Genomic DNA, 26,091 nt, shown 5'->3' on the forward strand with positions numbered 1-26,091 from the left:
TCCCATAATAGGTAGGTGACCTAAATGAATGAAGTAGCCTAGGGGTGACCATGGTGAATCAGAGAGAGCTTTCTCTGCCTAAAGGGAACAGCTGTTAATTGTATCCATCAGATATTAACCATGAAGATACACTGGTTTCAGCTGCGAAATCTAACAAGGCAATACAAAATCATGTGTGTGTGTGTGTGTGTATGTGTGTCTAAAATCTGCTGATTTTTAAATGTTGGCTCCCATTTTTTAAAAACACTGTGTGCTTAAAACAAAACATATCTTCAGTCCAGATTAGGCTGAACAGCTGCCAGTTTGCTTCCTCTGCAGAAGAGATCTGGTTTCTCCTTATCTCCTCAACTTCATTCTATGTTTTTCTCTCATTTACATTCTACAATTTAGACTCACTGATCTTTATTTTCCTGGAACAGTTCATCAAGCTCTTCCTCAACTTGAGCCCTTCCCTGTAGGCTAGATGCATGAAATTCTTCCGGTGTCAATGATTTGGGACCTTCTTAAATTGAGTGGGTTTCCCACCCTGACATCTTTATTTTCTCTCACATAAGCTTGTATTTTTATTTTATTTTTTGACTTCATAGTACTTTTCTAAATTTGTGATTATGTCGGCATGTGCTCATTTAATTATTTATTGTCTTTTCTGCCATTTAATTCTAAGAACTATGGGGGAGCATGTACTATGTCTGCTTTTTGTTTATTTGTTCCTAGAACAAGGCTAGGCACATAATAGGCAAACAATATACGTAGATAATGAATGTATAAATGTATAAATATTCTTCTCTGGATTTCTCTTCTTCTCTATATCAGAATCTAATCATCCTTTAAGACCTAGCTTTGTGTTAGCCTTCTGTGATTCTTATCTTCTATCCTCCAAAAATACTATACCTCCTCTGTGCATCCATAACATTTCACACATTCTTTTTTTTTTTTTTGAGGAAGATCAGTCCTGAGCTAACATCCATGCTAATCCTTCTCTTTTTGCTGAGGAAGACTGCCTCTGAGCTAACATCTATTGCCAATCCTCCTCCATTTTTTTACACCCAAAGCACCAGTAGATAGTTGTATGTCATAGTTGCACATCCTTCTAGTTGCTGTATGTGGGACTTGGCCTCAGCATGGCCGGAGAAGCGGTGCGTCGGTGCACACCCGGGATCCGAACCCCAGGCCGCCAGTAGCAGAGCGCGCACTTAACCGCTAAGCCACGGGCCTGGCCCACACATTCTTAAATTCTAATGACTATATTATGTCTTAGTCTGACTGTGAGCTTCTTGATGCCTAACACCTATCATGGTGCTTGAAACATGATTGCAAGATGGTCTTAGGATGAAATCCACTATATTCGAAGGTAATTTAACTCAATATATTACTATTATTTTATGTCTATTTCTAATAAACCATATATTTTTGCAAATAGAGGGACAAAGTAAATATTAATAATTATTGTTCTATGTATCATATCATACCACAGTAGCAGCTGGCCTTCACTGAATACTTATTTTGTCTTAAGATTTGTGATTACTACCATGCATGCATTATCTCATGTAATCTTCTCCTCAATCTTATGAGATAAGTATTATTATCCTAATTTTTAGGTCTGAGGAAACCAACTCTTGGAGAAGACAAGACAGTTTATGGCAAGGATGGAATTTAAATGAAGTTTGTTTGACTTCAAAGCATAATGTAATAGAGTGATTAAAAGGACAGGTTTTGAAATCAGAAAGTAATAAGTTCAAATTCCAGTTCAATCAAATTATTTCCTGGGTAAACAGAGCTTCAGTTTTATTGCAAAGTGGGGATAAAATAATGAATACCATATAGGACTTTATAATAAATAAAGAAGACATATAAAAAAATACTCATTAAATTGCTTACCACTTTGTAGTCTATAAAATACCACTTTTAATTATTAAGGCTGAGAGATCTGATTGATTTTTAATAAAGTCATTTAGTTTAAGATCAGAGTATGACTAAATCCTAGGTCTTTTGAATTTCTTTCTAGCGTGCTTCTTCAAACATTATTTTCTATGTTAATAATGGGGCTGGTTAAATAAAGTTCTGCAAAATTTTTAGAAAATTACAATAGTATTCATTTTGAAATATTATTATTCTTTTCCACTCCAAGTATAACAAAATATAACTTTAAGTCATCTTGAAAGATCCATGGGGACAAAATTTCCATCTCTATTCTAAGAATTATCATTTTTCTTCGTAGGAATATTCTTCAGCATATCATTTGCCCTTTATACAAACAATATAAAGAACATTGCAAATGTGTGGTTTAACTATAACCATTATCAATATTTTTTTAAATTTAATATATCATGGATACGTTGTGAAAATAAGTATCTGTGAATGTTAACTAAATTATCATTTAGTATTTTACAGGATTTTTTGTATCTTTTATTTGTAAAATGCTAAAATCAAAGGATTACTGAAAATTCAAAATAAAAAAAAATTTTATTTGATAGTTATGTAAATTAATGGCTACCATAGTATACTACATACGTTCTCTAGGTTGTTATAAACTTAATTTCAAATTAATAAAATAAATATTAATTCTAAGATGGATATAATACATATTCAAGTTATGTTTACTTCTAAAAAATACATATAAAATGTTTATAGAACATTTGCAGGAAGGTTTATAGGCAGTACCTTATTTGAAACTCACCATTATATGTGGTAGATTTTATTTATATGTTACAGAAGATGAAACTCAGGCAGACAGGACTGAGTGATTTACCCAAGATCAGACAACTAATAAGCAGTAGAATCTGAATTCAAACTCATGCCTTTCAAATCCAAATCCCATGATTTTTCACTTACTACATGACAAGAAATTAATCATTTAAACTCCAAAAAAGTGTCCTAATAAAGTTGATATGTTATTCAATTGGTCATTTTAACATAAAAAAGTATTATTAATAGTAACACATCAACGGAATCTAGCTGCCATGGTTTTAAGTCAGCAGGTTTTCATCTTCATATTATTAGTTATTTTTAAAATGTAAATTAAAATAAACTTTAATAAAATATATAATAAAATCAACAATTTAAAATATTACCTAAAATCTGATCCAATTCTCTTCCCATTTTCTGGTTCTCCTGGATCTGGGCATAAATTGGAAGCTGTTTTAATACCTCCTTCATTTACTGTAACAAAAGAAAAGAAAGTCAAGGATTATATTAATTTAAAAATTTACATAAAATATACTATTGTATTTTGTTATTATAATCACTATAGTTTAAATATAGAAAGTTCAAACAATTTTAAAACCCAATAATGAAGACAAAAACATTTTTCTACTTGTGTACCTATAAAAAATAAGTTTGATGTCCACAGTCAATGACATACTATTCTGAATATTAACACATTAACAGTTAACACTTTATTTTTAATTACTATCAAATTGTGACATCTCCAGCAATGTATTCCCAAGATATCAGTGCCAGAGTTTCTATTAGTTATTAGTGGCAGTAAATAAGTCATTACCAGTTATGACAGTGTAATTTGTCATACCCCTGTATGACAGGGTACTTCTTATTTTTAAAGTTGCTATAGAAAAATAAGACACTATGGAAAAAGTTTAAGGTTATTAGCTCTTCTTATTTGGTATATCATAAAGCAATTTAGTCTGCCAATGTCAAAGTAACACTATGATGGCAAATTATGAAGCATGTCACTGAATTACGATATAATACTGAAAACCAAAATAATGGCTTTACCCTCTAGCAATTTCCATGACTATGTTTTACTTAGCCATTGTACATGTTTTTAGAAGTTTCTTCAGAACACCCAGTCAATGAAAGATTTAATAACATTTTCAGTGAATGTGATCACCCCCAGTGAATACGTAAGTCCCCAAGATAGATTTTTTAATGGGAAGATTTTTAAACCAGATACTTCTGAAATATCTAAGTGATATTGTTTCGTAAATTCAATCTTAGAGTGAACTGAAAAATAATATATTTTTCTCCTCATCAACTTATCTGCATCTGCTCTTTTTAAGAAAAGAAAGTACCTGAATAGAGACTCCAGAGAGGAAAAAAATCTAAACCTTGCAATGGTTCTCATCTGACACTGTGGATTGGAATCAGCTGTGGAGTTTTCATTAAAGAATAAAGATCCCTGTTTCTATCTCTAAATATTCTAATATAATTACTCCCGGGTAGGACCCTGGGCATCAGTGTTTTTGTTTGTTTGTTCTGTTTTTGTTTTTTTTTAATAATCCTCAAGGTGATTCTAACATAAAGTCAATGTTGAGAAGCACTGGATCTCTTCATCATTTACTTCAGACTGGTCAATGTGCTCAAATTGATTTATCAGATAGCAAGATAACTATCATCCGAAAACCAACAGTCATGGCTCTGGTAAAGCTGTCATATTTTCAATTAGACATGAAATTTTGCATTTGTATCCTTCATTTTATAAAAATCAGTTTCCTAAACAGTCCCAACAATACCTTTATTGCCAACTTTAATACATATTCACCGATCCATGCAAAGCATGTGATGTATTTACTTTTCTTGGTCTTCTGACTTGCCATTTAATTCCTCTTTACCTTTCTGGGATTTTTTTGGCTACTCTCCTAGTTTGCCTGATATCACATATAGTGGAGAAATTCAAACACATTAAACCACAGTTCTCCATATTTTATATTTCCTTCACGGCTTGAATAATTACCTCTTCGCTAATGACTTCCAATCTATAGTTTTGTCATCTATTTCAAGCTCCTTTCTTGCTCCTTCAACGACCTCCAGATAATGCCACCAAAATTCCCATTGTCATCCAACCTAATCACTGATGATTTTGTGACGCCATTATCATTCACCTCCAATCCGTCTTGAGTACGAGAGGAGGACTCAACTTCTTCAAACAGTTTTTACTACTGTTCAAATCTTCTATGATTTTAGATTTTTAGTATATCAGTGATATTTCCCACTAGCCACCCACATGCAGCCATAACTCAAGGCCAACAGATGCTTCACTGTTCTGCAATTTTACTGGTTAGCATACTCATTCCATGCTTTATATACGTTTTCCTCACGTCTCCAAGTTTTCCCTTTCTTCCTCTTTAGCTATCCAAAGCCTAATTTTCAAGACTCAGCTCAAGTCTCACTTTTTGCAAAATATAATCAGTCATTTTTTCCCCGATTATTCTAATTTCTCTTTTTACATAACGGGCAATTTCATATTTATTTTTTAAACTATTTTATAACATTATAAATAGTTGTACATATTATTAAAATGTGACTTTTTAACATGGAATAGAGATAAGGAAAATAAGTAGCATGACCTAGGTTTAGCTACTTTATTATATTACAGTGTATAACACAGATTATAGGTTTACATAGAAGTGGTCTGTGAAAACATTAGGAATACATATTAGAAAAAAAATAATAAAAATTTCACATTTTTCCATTTCATCATCATTATTGCCTCAAAAAAGTCAACCTAGGTTAATATGAATTTTAACAATAGCTAACACTTACATGGTACTAACTATGTGTCAGGAACTATTCTACATACATGTATCAACTCATTTAATCTTCACAACAATCTTAAGATTAGCTCCTATTATTACATACTTTCTGCAGGTGAGGAAACTGAGGCATGGAGAGTTAGAAAATTTTTCCAAAGTCATATCGCTAATTAGTGCCTTAGTCTAGGTTTAAACCTTGATGGACTGATTTAAGAAATTCTACTCTTAACCTCTGAGCCCTACATCCTGTCCAGAAAGCTCAACAAGGCCAAACAGCAGCACTAATTTAAACTCAAAACACTTTTCCAAACATTTTATCTTAAAATGCAGACAGTATTTCTAACTTTCACCATTTTTACTTAGTGTCATTTCTTATTTTAATTGTCAAATTATTTTTTATCTATTTGCAAGTGTCCTTTAAACCACTGTTTTTGGAATCTGCAATGGGAGAAAGACTTCCAAATTTAAAATGCAAAGATAATAGGAGAGCTTCTGCATGATACACGTATTTAATGTTCTTTAATTAACAACATTCAAAATAAAGAATGAAGTATATAATCTCTTCTCTGATATTTAGATATTTCATAATTGCCCATAGGCAGTGATGCCAAGACATTCAAATGAAGTTAGTATTCATTCAATCAGCTGCTTTCACTACATAATGCCATTCAAGCAATTGAACAGATTTATCACTTTTACTTCTTTTAATCTGAAAAGTAACTTGCAGAGTGGTGAGAACATGAATGTTCTTTAAAAGTTTAATTACATGGACAGGGTGCTGCCTCTTGAAAAGAGCATCACTATGGGGAATACCCTTTTTGCTCTGATCTTTAAGGACATTTTATTATTATTATTGTTAATGCAACATGAGTGCTTTTCCCCACACACCAGTGGAAAAAAGAGAAGAGGGCAAAATTTATAGGATTTTAAAAACGGAATGAATTGCCATTTCTTACAACGTTGAAGTGTTTTTATTATATGTGTTTATAAAACATGCTACAGGAATCTTAATTTACCACATTATTGTATTTTCTAGCTTGAAAACACTATAAAATTAGTCAACACCAAAATATAATATTGTTAGTATAAGCAAGTTTTCTGAGGCGTCTGATTTTATATAGCACATAATCTACTCTAAAAATAAAACAAGTATATTCTAACTAAAACTCATCTCCACATTACCTCATCTAGCTGGTAACATTTCTACCTTTCTGAACTATTTTATATTAGATTTTAAATTTTTATAACACATAAAACACAGTGCTTTTGGATCTTGTTCTAGACTCAAACTTCATGGATTTTGACAGAAGGTTTTTTTTTGTGTGTGTGAGGAAGATTGGCCCTGAGCTACCATCTGCCAATTCTCTTTTTGCTGATGAAGACTGGCCCTGGGCTAACATCCATGCCCATCTTCCTCTACTTTATATGGGACGCCGCCACAGCATGGCTCGACAAGTGGTGCGTCACGTGCCTGGGATATGAACCGGCGAACCCAGGGCCGCCACAGCAGAGCACGTGCACTTAACCGCTTGCGCCACCAGGCCGGCCCCATTGAGAGAATGTTATTTTATGCTAACTTTCTATTCTACAAAGAGTTGCCTCTTAACTCATTGAGCGTCCCGATAAAATGTTGGATCCTTGCTGGCTGAGACTGTGTTTTATTCACTCTTTTACCTTCTTAGCCTAGCACGGTGCTGCCATGGAGAAGTAGTTCAAACAGAATTGTGGAGTGAATGGATAATACGAATGAGTGAAAGTATGGATTTGAAGAAGACAAAATAAATAAAAACAAAATTAATACATTATGGGAAACTTACAGTTTTTTATAATTCCACTTTAATAATCTAGAGTAACCTAGAAGGAAAGTTGGCAAGATTACTAGTTCACTAAGTTCAACATTTTAAAATGTAAAAACTTGTTTATATATAAAACTTGTTTAAAATATAAAAACCAAATGCTCCCTATAAACACTCCTGCAGCTTCCCGAATCTCTTATGAATTTTGTTTCTTAGTTAAACTTTAAATGTCCTCATGTCCTTCACACTTATGCTCAGTTCTGGCAGTTTCAGTAACAGAATTGACTGTTTTTTCAAAGAACACAAGCTTCAGTTATTTATTTTTTCATTTGAAAGGTAAGTGTCAGATAAATATTGTCTCCTTTTAAAATTATTTGGCCCTGTGTTGAATAAATGATATCAGAGATGAAGACCCAAAATGCTTACTAGATAATAGATATATAATAATGATAAAAATTAAAACAATATAACCCTTTTCTATAAACAACCATAGAAAATATATTTTTGAAGCTAGTTACTAAATGTTTGAGAAAAATTATAATAAAATTAAATTTAAAATAATGTTGCCCTGTTATTTTGTGTCTATGAAAAAATTGGTAAAAATAATTTGTTTTGGTTGAAGTGGTATTATTTATATTCAAAAATAAAAATTAAAAAAGCCCAAAAGTATTTTTTATCTCTTACATAAAATGTAATGGATAAATGCAAAATTTGTTTTAAAATTATGCAGTAAACTAACATTTTTGCCTCATGATTAACTTTTTTGTTTGCCTCATTAACTTTTCTCCTGACAATTTTAAAGCAAATATTCTTTAAATAAAGTAGTTTTTAAAAAATCAAGGATTTTCCACAGATACACTATTATGTCTAAATTTCCTTTCTTAGTCACCCTCATAACCCCTACACAAGAACAATGAAAATAATATATTTGAATACTAAGGCAGTATACCAAGTCTAGAATGTTACATACATCTTAATGCCATGATAAATCTTAGATATTTTAGTGTAAATAGCCTGAATTTCCCAGGACATCTGAAGGCCTGAAGCATGCAGGATATAAAATAACATTTGTGTAGCCAAAATAAGGAAAGAGTGAAACAGTCATAGCTTATAATTCTACCTAGAATTCCAAAATAAGCATATTGGCCACATAACAATATTAGAAAAAAAGCTAGTAAACCTAATACTTAAGTCTGTAAACATTTAATTTTTATTTCATGCTGACATGTTGAAGTTTAATATGTCAGAATAACTTCATCTGACAACTTTTTTGTTTATATTTTCTATTATAGGAAAATGTCTTTCTCTCCAAAATGTATCTAATTAATATATGAAAAAAATACTATAGCACTATTTATTTTCTCTAAAAACTGACAGTATCGATCTTGAAAATATGTTCTCAACTCCAAAAATATAATAAGAAATCATAATTATACAGCTAAATACTTTGAAATGAACTGTTTAGTGCTTTCCAGACAGGTAACCCAACTTGATCAATGATTTCCTACTGATATCTGCTATTTTTGGTTTAGTATTCTGAAATCTAACAAAATGTAAACATCATATTTTAAAATTATAAAATTGTAAAATATTTGATAACATACAAGCTTCAAATTTCTTTCTTTATAATTGATGTGACTGCTCAATTTGTGTCATTTACTGTTTTATATACATATACACACGTAGGTAAAGTCCTTTTCTGATATAACGATAATGAATGATTTTTGTTAAATAAATACTTACAAACTCATTTCTTTAAAGGATTTGGAATTGAATAAAAATGATGCTAAAAAATATACTCTTGTTAAAAAATAACGTGTTATTTACAATAACTAATCTTATTTACTATCAATATGTCATTTCAGAACTCAGATGTTGTATCATGAATGGCTTCTTTCAAAATTTATACTATGTATCTGTATGAACAGTAAGGCAGGGAATTTCTATAAACTGCTGCTGATTTATACTACAAAAACGCTTAGCTTTCCTAAAAATTTTATGTTCATTTATGATAATATAGACGAATACTCTAATTCAGTGATTCTTACTCTGAGATTCATGGATGAACTTCAGAAGATCTCTAAATCCCTGAATGTTAAGCAAAATTGTGTATTGGGACAGCACATAAATATGTATATTTCAGGCCACTTCATGACATTTCAAAAGAAAACAAAATTCAATTAGTTAATTAATTAATTTACAAAAGACTATTGACTTAAAGAATTTGGATAAATTAACTTTTTTCCTTAGAAAATTATGGTGAAATTTTGTTACATTCAAACAAAAATTCCTACAATAAACCACAAATCTGAGGAATTTCACTCATTTCTTTATCTAGAATTACAAAAGTAGAATGTTAACATCCTAGAATCACAAAACTAGAATGTTAACACACTAGATCAAAAGTTCTTTTTACATTTTGAAACAATCTGAGCTTGAGAGCTTACCACATTAACCCATTAACTCAATACACATTTAAATACAAGAAAATATTGAATAATAATCATGCATGTTATGTAGATATTAATGCAGTTAATTTGGTAAATACACAAACATTTTTATAAAACACACACAAACAACACAGACACCACAAACTTCACTCTTCCACTAGAGAAAGTAACAAAAAAGGAGTACACTCACAGATAGAAAACTTGTTGCTGTTGTCTTTCCCTGGAAACAATTTAAATCCTCTAGATTTAAAATCTATGGCCTTTTTCACTAGTTAAGAAAACAAACAAAAACATGTATCAGGATATACAATTTTAAAATGAAATTCAAGTTGACAAATTTTGTTAGCATGGAATTATGCAAGTTAAAGAAACTGCTTTCTTGAGCCTGATATAGGGTATCCAGAATAAAAGAAAAAAGAAAAAATAGCAATATAATCACTAAGTAATAAAATACCAAGCCACATAGAAGGATTTTAAGCGTTCTGCAGGGAGAATCCTGCACATATGTATAGATATTTTTTAATACTGTCCAAGTTTTTATATAAGAGCAAAACATAAACACTTTATCATAAACCACTTGAATTCATCAAAGTTTGTGTAATAAATTAAACTAGAAAATAAAAATACTGACATTGTAAAAGTGGGAAGAATTCAACGAACTTGGTTTTTAAAATAAACTAATGTAATTTTAGATAATTTAGCCTAATTGAAATATTAGGACACATTTAAGAAAATGGCATAATTAGAAAAACTTAAAATATACTTTATTATTTCTGCCAATAAACACTTCCTTTCATAACCATTGCTTTTGACACTATGATTGGTGTCAGTCCATATTGTACAAAATTTAAGAAAGTGAATTACAACTATTTAGAGTTCATCTAAAATACCTTGCTACTATCTTTGCTATTATGACATATTTCATTCTGTATTATATTAAGATAGATATGACCGAATTTGCCTAAGAAAGAAAATAAATATGAATTCAATGAAGTTACTTGAAACATTTAAAAAACATTTTTTCAGTATTTTGGATGAAGGAAAAGAATAATTTCCCTTTAAGTATAAATTATTTGATTAACTACAGTTGCTATGTATTTTTAAAGTGATAAACAATAGTTCAGAAGATGATTTTATTTAAATTTTGAATGACACTAAGTGAAACAAAGAAAATCTATTTAATTGAAACCCCACTAATTAAAAAAATGTTATATAATCTGATCTGAGACACTTAAATATCAATTATTTTCTTCAGAAAAACCAGCATGAACAAGAATGCAAGGCATACACTTAACTTCCTCAACTATAATTTAGAATTTTTTACATATTGCCTTTTATGAAGTTTATAGCTAAGGATGATAGCCTGAAATATTAGGCAATCTGGTTTTGCTCATATCATGAATTTCAACAAAGCAAAACTAATTTTTGTTAGTTTAAAATGATCATTTCACTAATTCTGACTTGACATTTTACACAGTTAGTTCAAATTATGAATATTTTATCAGCTTTGAAACATTTTAAGGTGATTTTTGTGATTTTTTTCTTGTTAATACCCTCAAAGGTAGAAAAGTAGAGATATGGTCTGATGGTTTACTGGAATATATAGTTATGAACTATCTATACACACTACACATAAAAAAGAGGAAAATGATCACTGGAGCAGGATTTAAGAGACCTGATTCTTAGCAACTATTAGTTGTGTGATTTTAGACAAGAATCTGCCTTTTTACCTCAGTCTCTTCTCTTAAAATAAGAAGCTAGGACTACATAACTGCTCAGTCTCTTTATAGCTCTGAGATTCTTTATCTGTGACCCTTTATTTACAGTGAAAGAATGACTACATCTCTCTCAAGTTATGCTTTTTGTTGTAATTCTCTTCCACATCCCCACTCCCATGATAAGCAAAAGTTTAGTTATACTGAAGTATTCAACTACTCTAAATTTAGTTCTGCCACTTGTGAATTTTCCTACTGTCTTAAAATTCTTTTAAACAAAATTTGCATTTTGTATTTTGAGGCAAAATTCTAGATTCTCCCAATCCAAACATGAACTATAAGTAGGAATTTTGCCTCTACCTTTCTCTGCATTATAAGATTTGACTTTTAAGTATCACAAATAAGTCTAAAGATTCCATGGTAGTTTTAACACAAATCTGGAATTCTTAAAGAACAAAGAAAAATAAATGGAAGATTGTAAACCCAAATGAGAAAACTGAAGAAGAAGAAAAGTCCAGAGTGTCAAAGAGCTCAGTTCTATAATGCGTTAGTAGAAATAAAGGATAATGAAAACTACAGAAGGGGTGTGTGTGTGCGTGTGTATGTGTGGAGAAAGGGCAGGTTTACGTAATACACTTATATCTCAACTTGATTATTTCATTGGGTGAGGTCACGGACAAAACCCAGCTAAGAAAATGTCACCTCAGACCAAGGAGTTTTAAATAAGTCCCTGGTTCTAAAGGGACCTAAGCCGTTTTTTTTAAAGCATCTATTTATCAATTTAAATCGAATGAAAAAATCCATATTTCTTGAAGGTAAAAAGTATAATAATTGTAATACAGATGCAGAAGATGGAAGGCCAGGAGACTATTCATTTTAGGAGATAAAAAGGAGTGAATGGAACATAATATAAAATTTAAACACAAAAAACTTTAAAATATGTTAAACACATACTTTTGACCTTTTTATAATTTCAACAGAAAGAATACATATTGTATATTTCTTTATGAATAAATTGAAAAGACAGCTGTTACAAGTACCAATTGCAAGATTCTCTAAATCATGTACCAGTGAAACATTAAATCTCAAGTATATGCCATAAAAATATAAATTTGTAAATTTATAAAAATATTGATATTATGTATTACAAGGTATATGCATTAAATAGCAACATGCCATCAAGCAATAAGTGCTTCTAGTGACGACATTTAACTTATAAAATTAACCTGATCTTTTTAACAAGTATATTTCGGTAATAAGCATGTAAAACTTATTTCATGGTAGAGATAAATTAAAATATGCTGTGGTCTTTTGTACAGGTTAAGAAAGTGTTAAAAGACAGTGTGTTGTCTGTGTCAATTTCTTCTACTATACTGTAAGCTTCCCAAAGTCAGGGATAGTATTTTACTCATATGGTACTTGTTGTATGAGTCTATGACTGAATGAATAAATGCAATATTGTAAATCCTGGCTCATTTAACTAAATGCATTTTGCTGGGAGGATTTCCTTTATTAATTATGAATTAGAAAAGGAGGAAGTAACAGAAGAATGAATGTTCAAGATTAAGCACTTTCATGTGTAAAGCTGACTATTTTTAAATACACAAAAACTATGTACGCTCTAATAAATTTTTAACAAATTTCATTAAATGTAAGACATGTAGACATGTACAAAGATGTGCTTCCCTTGTTTTCTTCTGCTTTTCACATGCTAAACAATTTTTGTTCATTTTTATGGTTATTTATTGCTTTTTTAGTTTGAACTAACTGTGTTACAAGGATAAATTTTGTTCATTTCTTTGTTTAAAAGTAACGGCTACATGTTGCAGGCCTAAAAACATTTAAAATTTAAGACTTTTTTCCTACATCTTACACCGGCAGAACAAAATACTTCTTCAGAACATATTTAGCATGGAGGCTGCTAAATGGTCACTTCTTCCACATCATCCTTAGAAGAAACATCAAGAAACTATACTGATGCCAGAATAAAAGCCAGGTACTATTCCTGTGGTGTCTGCTTTACCATCTGTCATGTAAGATTTACCACTGGATATGATTTCTGAGAAAATAATATTTGCTTTATAAATGTTTGTGCAGTGTAATTTAAAAAAATGATTAGAGGTATATGGCAATTAGATCATGTTTCTGGATTATACAGTAAAAAATATATAATAAATTCAGCAGCATATTAACAAGAGGCTCATAAATCTGTGAAAAATATTTCACATTAAAACAAAATGCTTTGTTTAATATATTTATTTTAAAATATATTAAAATAAAAGAAGAGAAATTATCCTGGCCACTATACGTTGAGAAAAATTGCAACTAAATATGTTCAAAAGCACTGAAAAATTCATTTTTCAAAAATTCATTTGTAGGGACTTACATATTAGGGATATACAGATCCAAAAATTTAAAATGGAATTAGATTAATTAAATTTAGTAAGAAATGATATATATTCAATTCTGTAATTACTTAAAATCTAATATACTCTTCCTTTTAAAAATCACTAGAGAGAAGTAACATGATTCAGACACTTCAATATTTTTTTTTAAATCCTAAACTTCTGTTTATGCTACCATGCTAGTTTCTGGTTAGCACTTATTCTTGCAGAAAGAATGTGTAAATATGAAATTTATGTGATGCTCCATTTTTAGTTGAAAGAAAATTTACAGTTATATATTGTACCACTATGCTTAAATTCTACAATAAAATCCATAAATTGCCACATTGCAAGAGTTCAGTAAATGATAGTTATTTTAACATTGTTATTACCAGTTATAGTTTTAAGACCTAGTCAGTTTCAGAAGCCATTCCAATCGGTGATGCAATATACTAAAAATTTTTCAACCATTTTGTGTTACATCTTTTTCACTGTGTAGGGATGGTATACAATTAAATCATGCTGGATTTCTAACTTATATTTTATTTTTTTAATATAAAGTTAGAAACTTCCCCAAATCCTTTGATGAAAATAGTATGAAAGTATGGAAACATCTTTATATAATCATATTAGTTTTTATGAATATATGTATAGTTATTCAGCATATTTTAAGTATTCTTGTTAACAGGCCCATTTTCAATTTTATAAAGAAGATTCTGAAACTACAAGGTCTCAACGTTGTGATAAGATCAGTCTAGACCCTAAATCTTCAGAATATTATTTTTCAACCACTTCACACTAAGAAATAAGAGTAATTTTTTTCACCTGGAAAACTGAACAGAGTGGTGAGTGTGAAAACAAGAAATTATATTTTATAAAATCAATTTGTTAATTTTCACAGGTCTTCTGCATTCAATTAATTTTGTTACTTTTTATTTAATAAATGGTGGATGGACTAAACAACTGGTTGAAAATCATACAACTAATTACTGGATAAAGATTCCAAAATTTGTATATGGGTTTTCTTCCTTCCCAGAAATGGCACAAATTCAGGAATCCATAACACTTACGTAGATACCAGCAGATGCACTCGCAATGCTTGGCGTAACAGGTCTTACAGTTATGGTATTCTGTAAAATGTCAGGATTATATGAAAAATGTGGAGTTTTTATATTCTCTTTAGGGATTCTTATAATTGGCATAATAAAAGTCACCATATGGGAAAAGTTACCATTGGTATGGTTCACAGATACTTTTAAAATTATCTCAGCCTTTAATTTAATTAAGTTATAATCCTCATTTTCTGACAGCTTCAAATGAACTAATGTTTTTCTCTTTTGTCCTACAGTTAAATATTAAGATCCACTCAATTCATTCATTTTCTTAGGCCCTTTTTAGTTTTGAAATATCATATTCTTTGGAATGGAAATGACTTTCTGTTGGTTTGTTTTGTTTATAACTTCTGTTCTCTTTTCATGAATTAATTTTACCAAAGATAATTTCACTATAAAATGTAACATGAAAAATGATAACATCCAAACTCTCTTTTAGGATGGGCCTGGTTTTCAGATGGATGCCTTAGGGAATAACAAAATTAGGTGAAACTTATCAAATAATCTTAATAACAAAAATATACCTGCAGGTTTATAAAAAAAAATCTTATTCAAAATAAACAAAGTAATTTTATGTCACATATTTATTTTACATTCAACATCAGAGATCATTTATGTACATTATAATGCTTTCCAATATGAGACTAACTGGGAAAGAAGCAACTGCTTAAATAATAGTGACTCCAGTTAATGAATATCATCAGACTGAGGGCAGTGGAATATACTATTCCACCACAAACTTCATTAGTACAGTGAATGATTTTAAATAAAAACCCAGAAAAATGTTATTACTTTAATAAGTAACTTAAATAATATTTTCTCATCCCTCTGATTTCAGATTATTATATTTTATCCAAGTTCACCACTAGAAGCCTTGATATCATTACCTGGATTCTGTTTAAAAAGAAGCATAGATGGCTCTGATAGTTCTATTTGATGCAGGGTAATGCTGCTAAGTTCATGGCTACTGAAGACAGCAAAGCACTCATCATAACTCGTCTATGCTCTATATTGCCCATATGCCTTTCCAGATCCATTCTCCTCCTTGTTCTTTATGCAAAAGGTTGATCTGAAAGCTATTTCCTGCTACACAAATTGTGACGTTGCACTAGCAGCACTGGCATCACTGGAGGGTTTGTTAGAAAAGCAGAAATAGAAGTACAATGATGTACACCTGAAATTTTTACCATGTTATAAACCAATGTTACTGCAATAAACAAAAAATTAAAAAATAAAAAGAAAAGCAGACTATCAAGCCCCACCCTGGACCTATTGAATTAGGATTTACAGTTTAACAAGATCCCAGGTAATTCTTATGAACATTTTAGTTTGCAAAGCACTAGATTCTATCAACAGACTCCCTTATCTTCTGGAGAATTCCAGCAGGAGGACAGAGGGAGGGACGAAAGTAAGATCAGGATTATTCCACAGGGTCCCTCACCATTAGTTGACCAGAGTTGACTAGGACTCTTAATTGGTCACTAATCCTTTCATGCCAGACTGATATATATTTATCTCTCTGTCCCAGTGGGTTGGAAATGGTGACAGCCTAGCTGCTACTATGCTAGGTTATAGCATGATCCCTTGTGGTTCCTTTATATCCAAGTATTTAGAAATAATCCCTTTGTAAGTAAGTCCTCCTTGAATTAACCCATGTTCCATTGTTTCCCAATGGACTCTGATGGATATACCACTGGCACATGGAAATCATTAGAGATCTGATTTTTCAGATACTATATTAAACATCTCTTAATTTTCCATAACCACTCTTACACTTCAAAAGATAATATCTAAGTAGAAATACGGGTGGCTGTTCATCATTCTACCATTGGTTGCTAACTTGCTTCCTAGGGAATATTCTGAAGATCTAGATCACACATGTATGTCCTTTTCTACCAATTATCACCCCAAAAAGCATAGAGAATTCACAAGGACAGAGTAGATAAAAAGACAGTCAAGAGAGTTGGTTACATTGAAGTTGGAGAGTAATTGAATTAAGGGTAAAACTGGTAAGAAAAAAATATGGGGCTAATAGAAACTGGAGATGAATTGAATGTTACACATTACTTTGGTATAATTTATACATGAGATCTATATGAATAGTGTTAAATAGAGCTAATGTATCATTGTTTCCATTATTCTCTATCAATATCACATTAAACTATATATTTTATTTCTAAGGAAATTAGCTACTTAAGAAATTTAAAACTCTATGCTAATTGTTTCCTTAACGTGTTCACATGTCTTTACCTTATGAGATTTTTATATAACTAGAGTATATTTTCCTCTTGTAAATGCTCCAGAAGGGGGCAGTATCATTTATTGGTTGTGTGTCTAAAGTACAGGTACTACATGCCTACTATCTTATTTAAACCACAAAATACCCATTCAAAACGGGATTATTTCCCTCCTCTCTACAGATGTAAAAATGGAGAAGAGCTAAGTAGATTGCCCAAGGTCATACATATGTTAGTAAAATACATTCATTCGACTCTCAAACTTCAATGCTAGCATCTACACCACCACCTGACTATGAATAATAACATTCCATATATTCAATCAGAACTCCCAAGTATTCTTGGAAAACCAAAAATAGATGGGATTAGTGTATTTTATCTTCATTTATTCTTTTTATTCCAAAACTAATATAAAATTTTAAGTCGTCAGCAATATCTAACTTTAACCACGTTTTACTTTAGTACGGAGCAGAACCAGCTTCATTAACTGAATTTAATATTAAATAAAGATAGTGCCAAGTATAATCATATTTACTGATAGCGCCAAGTATAATCATATGGCTTGAAGCCTCTTAATACTTTCAAAGTGTGAACAGATGAATAAAAAAGGTGTAGAAAAGCCAACTCCTACATGAAATTCAAATCATCATGTAGTCTTTTTAGTAAAATCATCTTGGCTCCACTCCTTTTTAATGGGAAAGTTCATAAGAGTTGATGACCTTTTTTTTCCCCTTAATGTAAGCCTACTAAATGAGAAATTGCTAACCTCTTTGGGCTCTGGATAAAATCAATCTAGAAATTTCTGTCACTTTAATCCCATTTGGTACTATGAAGAACTCCCATTTGAAGAATATTTTAAACAAAGAAAAATCAAGCATAAACTCTAAAAAGCAATGGTCCACAATGTAGAATACAAATGATACAATTATGAAGAGAAAAATATTCTCTGCATTGCACCCTAAACCTAACACCGTGCTGTTCTGCCATATACGAAGGTTCTCTTTTCCTAAAATTGTAAAGCTTAATTGTGTGATTTCATTCTGTGCACAGCAGGGCAGCCATATGCTCTAGAAAACTACATGCAAGGAAAGCAACTTGTTGCAAAAGTGGGTGAAAATGCCCTGAAATAATTCTGAACAAGATAAAAATGTCTCTAACATAGGACCATTTCTTCGTACTCCAAAGGCAGAGGAGGAGTCCACTTTGGCACTAGCTTTGAACACAAATAGAAAGTCTAGTCCCTTCAAAATATTTTAACAAGGAAAAAGATTTAAAAGTCACGAACGTCACATTCACTGTGACCATCTCATTCACAGGTAAAATAATTAGCTCTCATAACCATTTGGGGAAATCAGTTACACACAAACCCATTTTCATCTGATCATTCAAGTTAAGCCTTCCTTTTTAATCAGTGCAGTACGTATTATTATCAGCTTCCCTTGTTTTCCCATTGCGTAAAAAATGAGAAATAGTATGTTAATAGAAAGAATAAGCTTCTGAGACATCTGATTAATGATTACTGGTGAGCATAACAAAGAGGTTGAAAATCTGAAAAAATAGCATTTATAAAATAAGACCATTGTTATGAGATGATGGTTCTAGTTATTATGAAAAGCTATATGCCTCCTAAAATCTACTCAAAGGAAAACAAAAACATTGGGTTATCAGAAGTTCTTAAAATCTCTGCATAAGAATAACTCAAAAACATAGCTTGAGGGGGTAGCATTGGATAAAAATGTTAAAATGGTTACCTGCAGATTTGTCGTTTGTGAAAAAAATAAATTTTCATTGCTTAATATTGCCATAAAAGTCCTCAGGAATTCAGAGTATTTTTATCTAACACCTTTTAAAAATGCATAAACTTGTTACTAAGTAAATTCTAACATTTTATTTTTTCTCTTCTTTCTGCCTAAAAGCAGCTTATTCAACAAAATGTAAAAGAATTAGAAACATAAAAATATATTTACTGTTATGAATGACATAGTTTTGATAATTTCATAAATGCGATGAAACGTAGTCAATGTAATAGAAAATGAGGATGCTAGTCAATAAATACTTATGTATTTAAATTATAAATTGGTACATTTCTTGACATGGATTTTTAAATTGCCACAAATATCAACACTTAACACAATTTTCAACAAAATAATATAATTAGGAAAAAATAAAAAAAAAATGAAAAACCAAAAAAAAGACAAGATATTGATAAAGCACACAATAGTCAATATTTATACATAGTACACCCACCTAAATGTTAACAATTCCCTACCTGTTAAATATGTATTTACTTTACCAATACCAAAGTTCTTAATAAAAAAATTAATAAGTAATTTAATAAATGAAAGTATTACACATGAATCATATGTAACCAAATAATTTTTTTAAAGTTATAAATTCTCTATTCTTTTATTATTTATGCTAAACATGCATGAAAATCAATACATCAGTTAATCTCATAAAGAAGGACTTGGGAATTCAAACATGCAAATGCAATTTTGCCATTTATACAAACTAGAAGATAATGCTTAATTATTCAATCATGAAAATTATTGACTTGGAATTGATTTTGGAAAAAATAAATTTTTGTGTCCTTTCCACTACGTTTTTTGTTTTTTTTTTTTCGTTAGGAAGATTAGCCCTGAGGTAACATCCGTTGCCAATCCTCCTCTTTTTGCTGAGGAAGATTGGCCCTGAGCTAACATCTGTGTCCATCTTCCTCCACTTTATATGGGACACTGCCACAGCTTGGCTCAACAAGCGGTGCACAGCCTATGCTCCTGGGATCCTAACCTGCGAATGCCAGGCCTCTGAAGTGGAGCGCGAACTTAACCACTATGTCACTGGGCCGGCCCTCTTTCCACTACATTTTGCTTCCATCTATCAGCCTTTCAGAAATATGAAACATGGTAAGTAAAGAGAAACTAAAACTTATGATTTTCTTTCTGTTATTTGATAACACATTAAATAAAATCATTTCAAGGTATGGAATTTAGGGTAAAAAAGTAATAAATGAGTTAAAATTTGACTTGGGAATGCTTTCATCATTTATTCATACATTCATTGATCTTTCCAGTAAAATCATAACTAATATAATCAACTCAGTCATTCTTCAGTGTTGGCATAATTAATTACTGTCATTAAGGTTGACCCAGAAAATCTATCTACCCTAAAATATCCCTTCCACTCAAGAATTTCCCACCATTAGAGTCAATCTTACAGAATTAAAGTTTAGTTTTTACTATATTATCTGATGTAGCCTATCAGCATTGTGATTATTCTAGTGGAGGACAAGATCTCTTGTGGAAAGCCGACAGAGAGCAGGTACTGTATGATATGTATTGCTCTCTCTCCATGATAATCATCCTTATGCAAGTTCTTGCTATTCAGTATATCAGTATAACCTGTAGTCTTGTTAGAAATTCAGAATCTCAGATCCCATCCGAATCCCATCAAGTCACAATCTGCATTTGAACAAAGACTGCCAGGTGATTTGTTCGCATTGAAGTTTGAGAAGCATCGTCTAAGACTTAGACTCCAAGTCTCTATCAACTGTTAATTGCACCTCTGTATCCCTAACTAATTTGTCTGCCTGCTCCTATTTACTCAAAATTTCTTCCTTAATTTCTTGCTAAAATGAATTCTTAAAAAAAGTTACATTAGATAATATCTTCTCTGCTAAAGCCCACCAATGGCTTCCTATCTAATTTAGATTAAAATTAAGCTATTTACCTAGGCCTCAGATCCTACATGGCCTGGTTTCTGCCAGTTTCCTACCTTGGCCCCACCATTCTCCTCCTTGCCCACTGAACTCCCAGCACCCTGGACTTTTTTTTCTCAAGCAAAACTCAAGCTTTTTCTAGCTAGTTGTTTCCTCTGCCTGATATGCTTTCTCCTCTGATCTTAGAATGGCTGTATCCTTCTTGTTCTTTAGGTCTCAGTTTAAATTTTAACTCCTCAGAGAGTCCTTTGTTGACCATCCAAACGAAGGTAGTCACCCATATATCACATAGCTTGTCTTAATGTTCTGCACAGCCCTTGCTACCATCAGTTAGTTGTTTGTCTGTTGTCTTTTTCTCCCTGCTTGAATATAAACTCAATGAAACAGGGTCTACTCAGTTTAGTTCAATGTTGTACCCTCAAGAACTGGAAGAAAGTCTGGTGTGTAAGTATTAAGTGAACATCTGTTGAAGAAAGAAGTAAGAAAGGAAAACAGGAAGGAATAAAGAAAGGAAAAGAAGGAAGGAAGGAAGATAAGAAGAAGAAAGAAGAGAAGGGAGAAAAGAAATAGAATGAAAGGGAAAAAAGAAAGGAAAAATAAAGACAATCAGAAAGAAAATAAGTGAAGAAAGAGAGAGAAAAAAGAAAGAAAGATAGAGAGGTCTTGAAGAGAGTAACTCTGTCATCTTGGACACCACATAATACACAAGCTAGAGTCAGATCCTCAGAGATTTCTTGAAATTTAAGGCATCTAGGTAGGCACCGGGCCCTGGGGGATATGTTTACGTGGCTGAGTTCCCATTTACTGGGATAAGGCGAGTGCCAATCTCTAACTTGCTTGGTGGCAGCATGGGACACTTCTATCCTTGTTTTAACACTGGCTATACAATTAGTGACCATAAAGATAAGTCCATGTCAACTCAAACATCAAGAGAAAATAGAAGATGATGATAAATACATTAATCAATATACAATATTTCTGGATAGATTCATAGACACAGGATTAGAAGAGACAGTAAGAAGCATATTATTGTGACACTCCTTGATGCTTAATGCTTTCTAAATACCCAATTTAGAAAGCTATGCTTGAATATCTCATTAGTGATTCAAGAATTTACTGCTTTCTGAAACATACAATCTATATTTGAAAAAACTGAATATTAGAACAGTCTTCTTTATAATAAACTATTTTGTATCTTCCTGAGGTTCCATACACTAAGTTCTACAACCTATGCCAGAACAGGTTTGATCTCTCTTACATATAACAATGTATTACACATTTGAAGACAGCTATAATTCATCCCCACTCACATGTACTCATTCTGTAGTAACTCTCTTAGAATTGACCAATAATTTTTCTCTGTAGTCTCATCTCTATAACTTTTCCTTTGAAAATAGAGACTATATCTTATACTCCTTTTGAATTCATCACATGCTTACCACAGAGATAATATGCTCAATAAAAAACTGATATTTGATGGACATAGATCAGTATTCATAAAGATCTAAGTAACCACCCATAAATTAACTTCTTCATTGTGATATTGCTTATGAAGATAAAAAAAAAAGAACATGTTTTGGATTTACAAATTTATACTCTATCAAAATATTGATAGAAATTTTGAAAATAGTATTAGTTGCTTTGCAAACTGTTGAAAATATTTAAAATATATTTTACGTGTGGCCGAATAGCCTATTACTGAAAGGCATATAGTAGGCACCCAAAAACTGTTACTTCTACACAGTAGAGTTTTTGTCATATTACAGTCCAGTTTTTTCAACAAAGTTGTTACATATCATAGAATTTGACTTCTGAAATAAACTGGAAATTTAGTTTAAAAATGTAACTGATAAGTCTGCTGTTTTCCCTTTTTTGTTGAACAATGTAAATGTTCAAATGAACTTATGGGAAAAAATATTGCTTATGCTACAAACGAAAAAAATTTCTGCTATGGTTGGATTAAAACTGCTGATCTAAAAACGAATAGTTTTATGCTGAATTAACCATTCTTACCTTAAAGGTGAAAATAATAAAAAAGTTCTATTTTAAAACTGATGATTAAAATAGGTTTTCTTTGAAGCTGCTGTTTTGAGGAGGGAAAGTCTATATCATATCCAATTTCAATTAAGCATAATTCCATGTTACTTTATAAACTAAACTAAAACCCTGCTTGATCCTATTGATCTGATCATTAGCTGTTAAGCGTACTATGAAAGAATGACTACCCTTCCTCAAAACTAACAGCAGCAACGGCTGCAAATGCTCATAACATGTATTTGACTATACACAATGTTATAGTCATATTAGTTAAATTTCCACTAGGAAGAACAATAAAAGAGAGTTTATAATTATTATATATGTATGTGGGAACTTTTCCAGCAGAATATATTCACATTTTGTACTTGAAAACAGCAACTACCAAGGCTGCTCATTAACAGCTGACAGAACTTGTCTATATATTGAAAAAAAAAAAAATAGAAAAATCATTCCACTACCACATACAAGAAAAACAATGTTAAAATAAATTATGTGGAGTAAAACATTTTAACAATTATTTTTAAAATGGTAAGATGATAACCTTGAGGAAGAAAGCTCAATTGTGTTTATAATGTATATTATTTTAACCTTAATATCACCTAATACAAGGCCTTGATACATTAGACCCTTATAAATCCTAAATAAATGAAAGAATGAATGAATACTAGTCTAGCAATAGAAAAACTGGGTTTTCATACGGCCTCTGCCAGATCCTCTGCCAGAGGATCACAATTTCCTCTATAAAATAATGGTGTTAGATGATCTGAAAGATTCCATCTAATTCTAAACTATATAATTCTAGAAATACAGGACACATAATTTTTTAATAATATTATTACATAAGTCCTGATATTTTAAGTCAACTTTGAGTTGAAATCTCTTAGGGCTATAAGTTTAGAGATTGTTCAAAAAGGTATTTTAAGTAAATATTAAGAAATAATTTCAAAAGAGATCTTACAGTTAAGGCAACAAAGTATTCTGATTAATTAAATATTAAAATACCACTAGATATTGTTATCTAATTTTAAACAGCTGGATATTTTGTACACTAAAAACATCAATTGCTTTAGGTTTATTTATGTGAATGTAAATCTTCCTTTAGGCATAGTTTAACACTTTATTTACTCAACATACTTCTATTCAGCAATAAGTATCTACTCAAAGCATTTTCTACGCATCTTAGTGATATAAACACACTCTACTAGATTGAAACTTTTATATATCTTTCAAGAATTAGTCCAAATACTCTCTCTGCAGCCTTCCTTGACTTTTACGTTTTAGAGGTAGTCCCTCTACTTTACTTCAATAACATTTCAAAAATACTGCTATGGCAGTTTTTCTCTTAATAAATTTGTAATTACTCTTTTTTAAAAAAGTTATATAGACTACTCGATAGCATAGCCTGCATTGTTCATTTTTATTACTATACAGTCCAATGTCATGCACACAGTAAGAGTTAAAATATATTTAGTGAATAGTAATAAGAATAATAATAATTAGTATTGTTGAACACAAATCAGCAACTGTGCTAAATTTTTTCGTACAACTACCTCTGAGGCAGGTATTCTCAGTTATTAAAAAGTTGCGGTTTTGAGACTTGAAGTTATTGCTCAAGATCATATAGCTAACAAGGGGCAGAGGGAGACTTGGCCTAGCTCTCTGACCTCAAAACTAACCAGCAATGGTGGGCAATTTGGTTTTATCTTTCCATTGGGAGAAAACATCTAAGATTTTTTGGTACTTCCACTCGATACCATGTTTAATCCTCACAATAACCCTCACGTGATACTATGATCCTATTTTACAGGTATGGAAATTGAGTTCTAATAATTCGTGTGACCTGCACAGGGTCTCACACGTAGTAGGTGGCAAAAGCAGACTAAAATCCAGTCAATAAAAACTGAATTTTCAATCTGAGGACTATTGCACACTAATACAGGAAACTGTGATGTGGTGTTAATATATAGTTTAAAGAAAATCTAAACCAACCTTATGTATTAGTATTTTTCTTCTCTTTTACTTCTTTTAATTTCAATCAAAAGACTCTTTTTAAATGGAAAAATTGGAAATGGTTTTCTTTTATTAAAAACAGTTAAAACGTAAAAAAATTATTTTAAGAAGATAACTGAAATTAAATTACTGATGTTTTACTGATAGTACAATACAAAAATCAGTTGGATTACTATCCTATAGAGAATTGAAAATATCTTTGATAAATATTCCAAGTGTTTTTCAGAATATTCATTAATTGCACAGCTGTTATTTATAATAAAGTAACTAGTCCTAGTGATTTAAGATTTAATTTATCATAAATTAACACAGATTTGGAGTCCACGTACACACAAGTACCAAGTCCCAAATACTATGTGCAATTTCAGGGTCCATGTTTTCTTTGTGTTCATAGCAATACTGATGTAGACTATAGGTACTTTAATTGCCATAGGTTATTGAGAACAGGTAAATTAGGAATTACTAATGATCAAAAGACATCTAAAAAATGGAAATTAAACTACAGCATGAATAGAGAAAAATGATAAAAAATACTAAATTGTCACACAACGCAAAATAGTACGGACTTGTAGACCTCAAAAGAACCTATGCTATGGCAATCTCTATCTCTTATATGCTTTAGACGGTAATTAATTTCAGCAAAATAATATCCATTGCGTTACATTAGTATTTATTCATATGAAATTTATTGGCTCTACAGTTTTATTTAATTATAAATTTCCTTTGATTTTATAAATGTATAAGAGCTATAAGCAAAGGCATTTATATCTAGTTGTGTGTTGTGAATTTTGAAGTGGTAATATAATAAAGGCAGTATATTATTGTGGGTTTATGAGAATATTGTTGCCTTTAAAAGGGATTAAAAACACTAGTCTTTTTATAACTGTGACAAAATGAAGTAATCTTTAATACTGAAATATATAGATATTTGATTATATTGAAGAATATAATTTTAAGCCTTTAAGTAATTTAGGTGAATGTTCTAGCTAGTGAAATTGTAAATATTTATTCATTAGTTTAGCAAATATTACCTAAATACATCTATGGGTCAGAAGCTATTCTAGGCACTAGGAATGCAGCATAAACAAGACTCATCCACTCCTTACCGTCACAGAACTTAAAATTTACAGGACAATCACACAG

General features: G+C 31.0%; 1 protein-coding gene across 3 annotated transcripts in view; it reads right to left on the minus strand.

Moving 5' to 3' along the window:
• Positions 1–26,091, minus strand: part of CSMD3 (CUB and Sushi multiple domains 3) — a 1,210,091-nt gene that overhangs the window by 705,202 nt on the left and 478,798 nt on the right. For 2 of the 3 annotated variants that reach the window (XM_058564812.1, XM_058564811.1), the window contains 2 exons: positions 9,926–10,003; positions 3,072–3,159 (listed from right to left, as the gene is read on the minus strand). In XM_058564812.1, the coding sequence (XP_058420795.1) occupies positions 3,072–3,159; positions 9,926–10,003 (166 nt within the window). The remainder of the gene's footprint in view (positions 1–3,071; positions 3,160–9,925; positions 10,004–26,091) is intronic. The other variant, XM_058564813.1, reaches the window with a different exon arrangement.

This window comes from Diceros bicornis, chromosome 21 (assembly GCF_020826845.1).
Source record: "Diceros bicornis minor isolate mBicDic1 chromosome 21, mDicBic1.mat.cur, whole genome shotgun sequence".
NCBI lineage: Eukaryota > Metazoa > Chordata > Mammalia > Perissodactyla > Rhinocerotidae > Diceros > Diceros bicornis.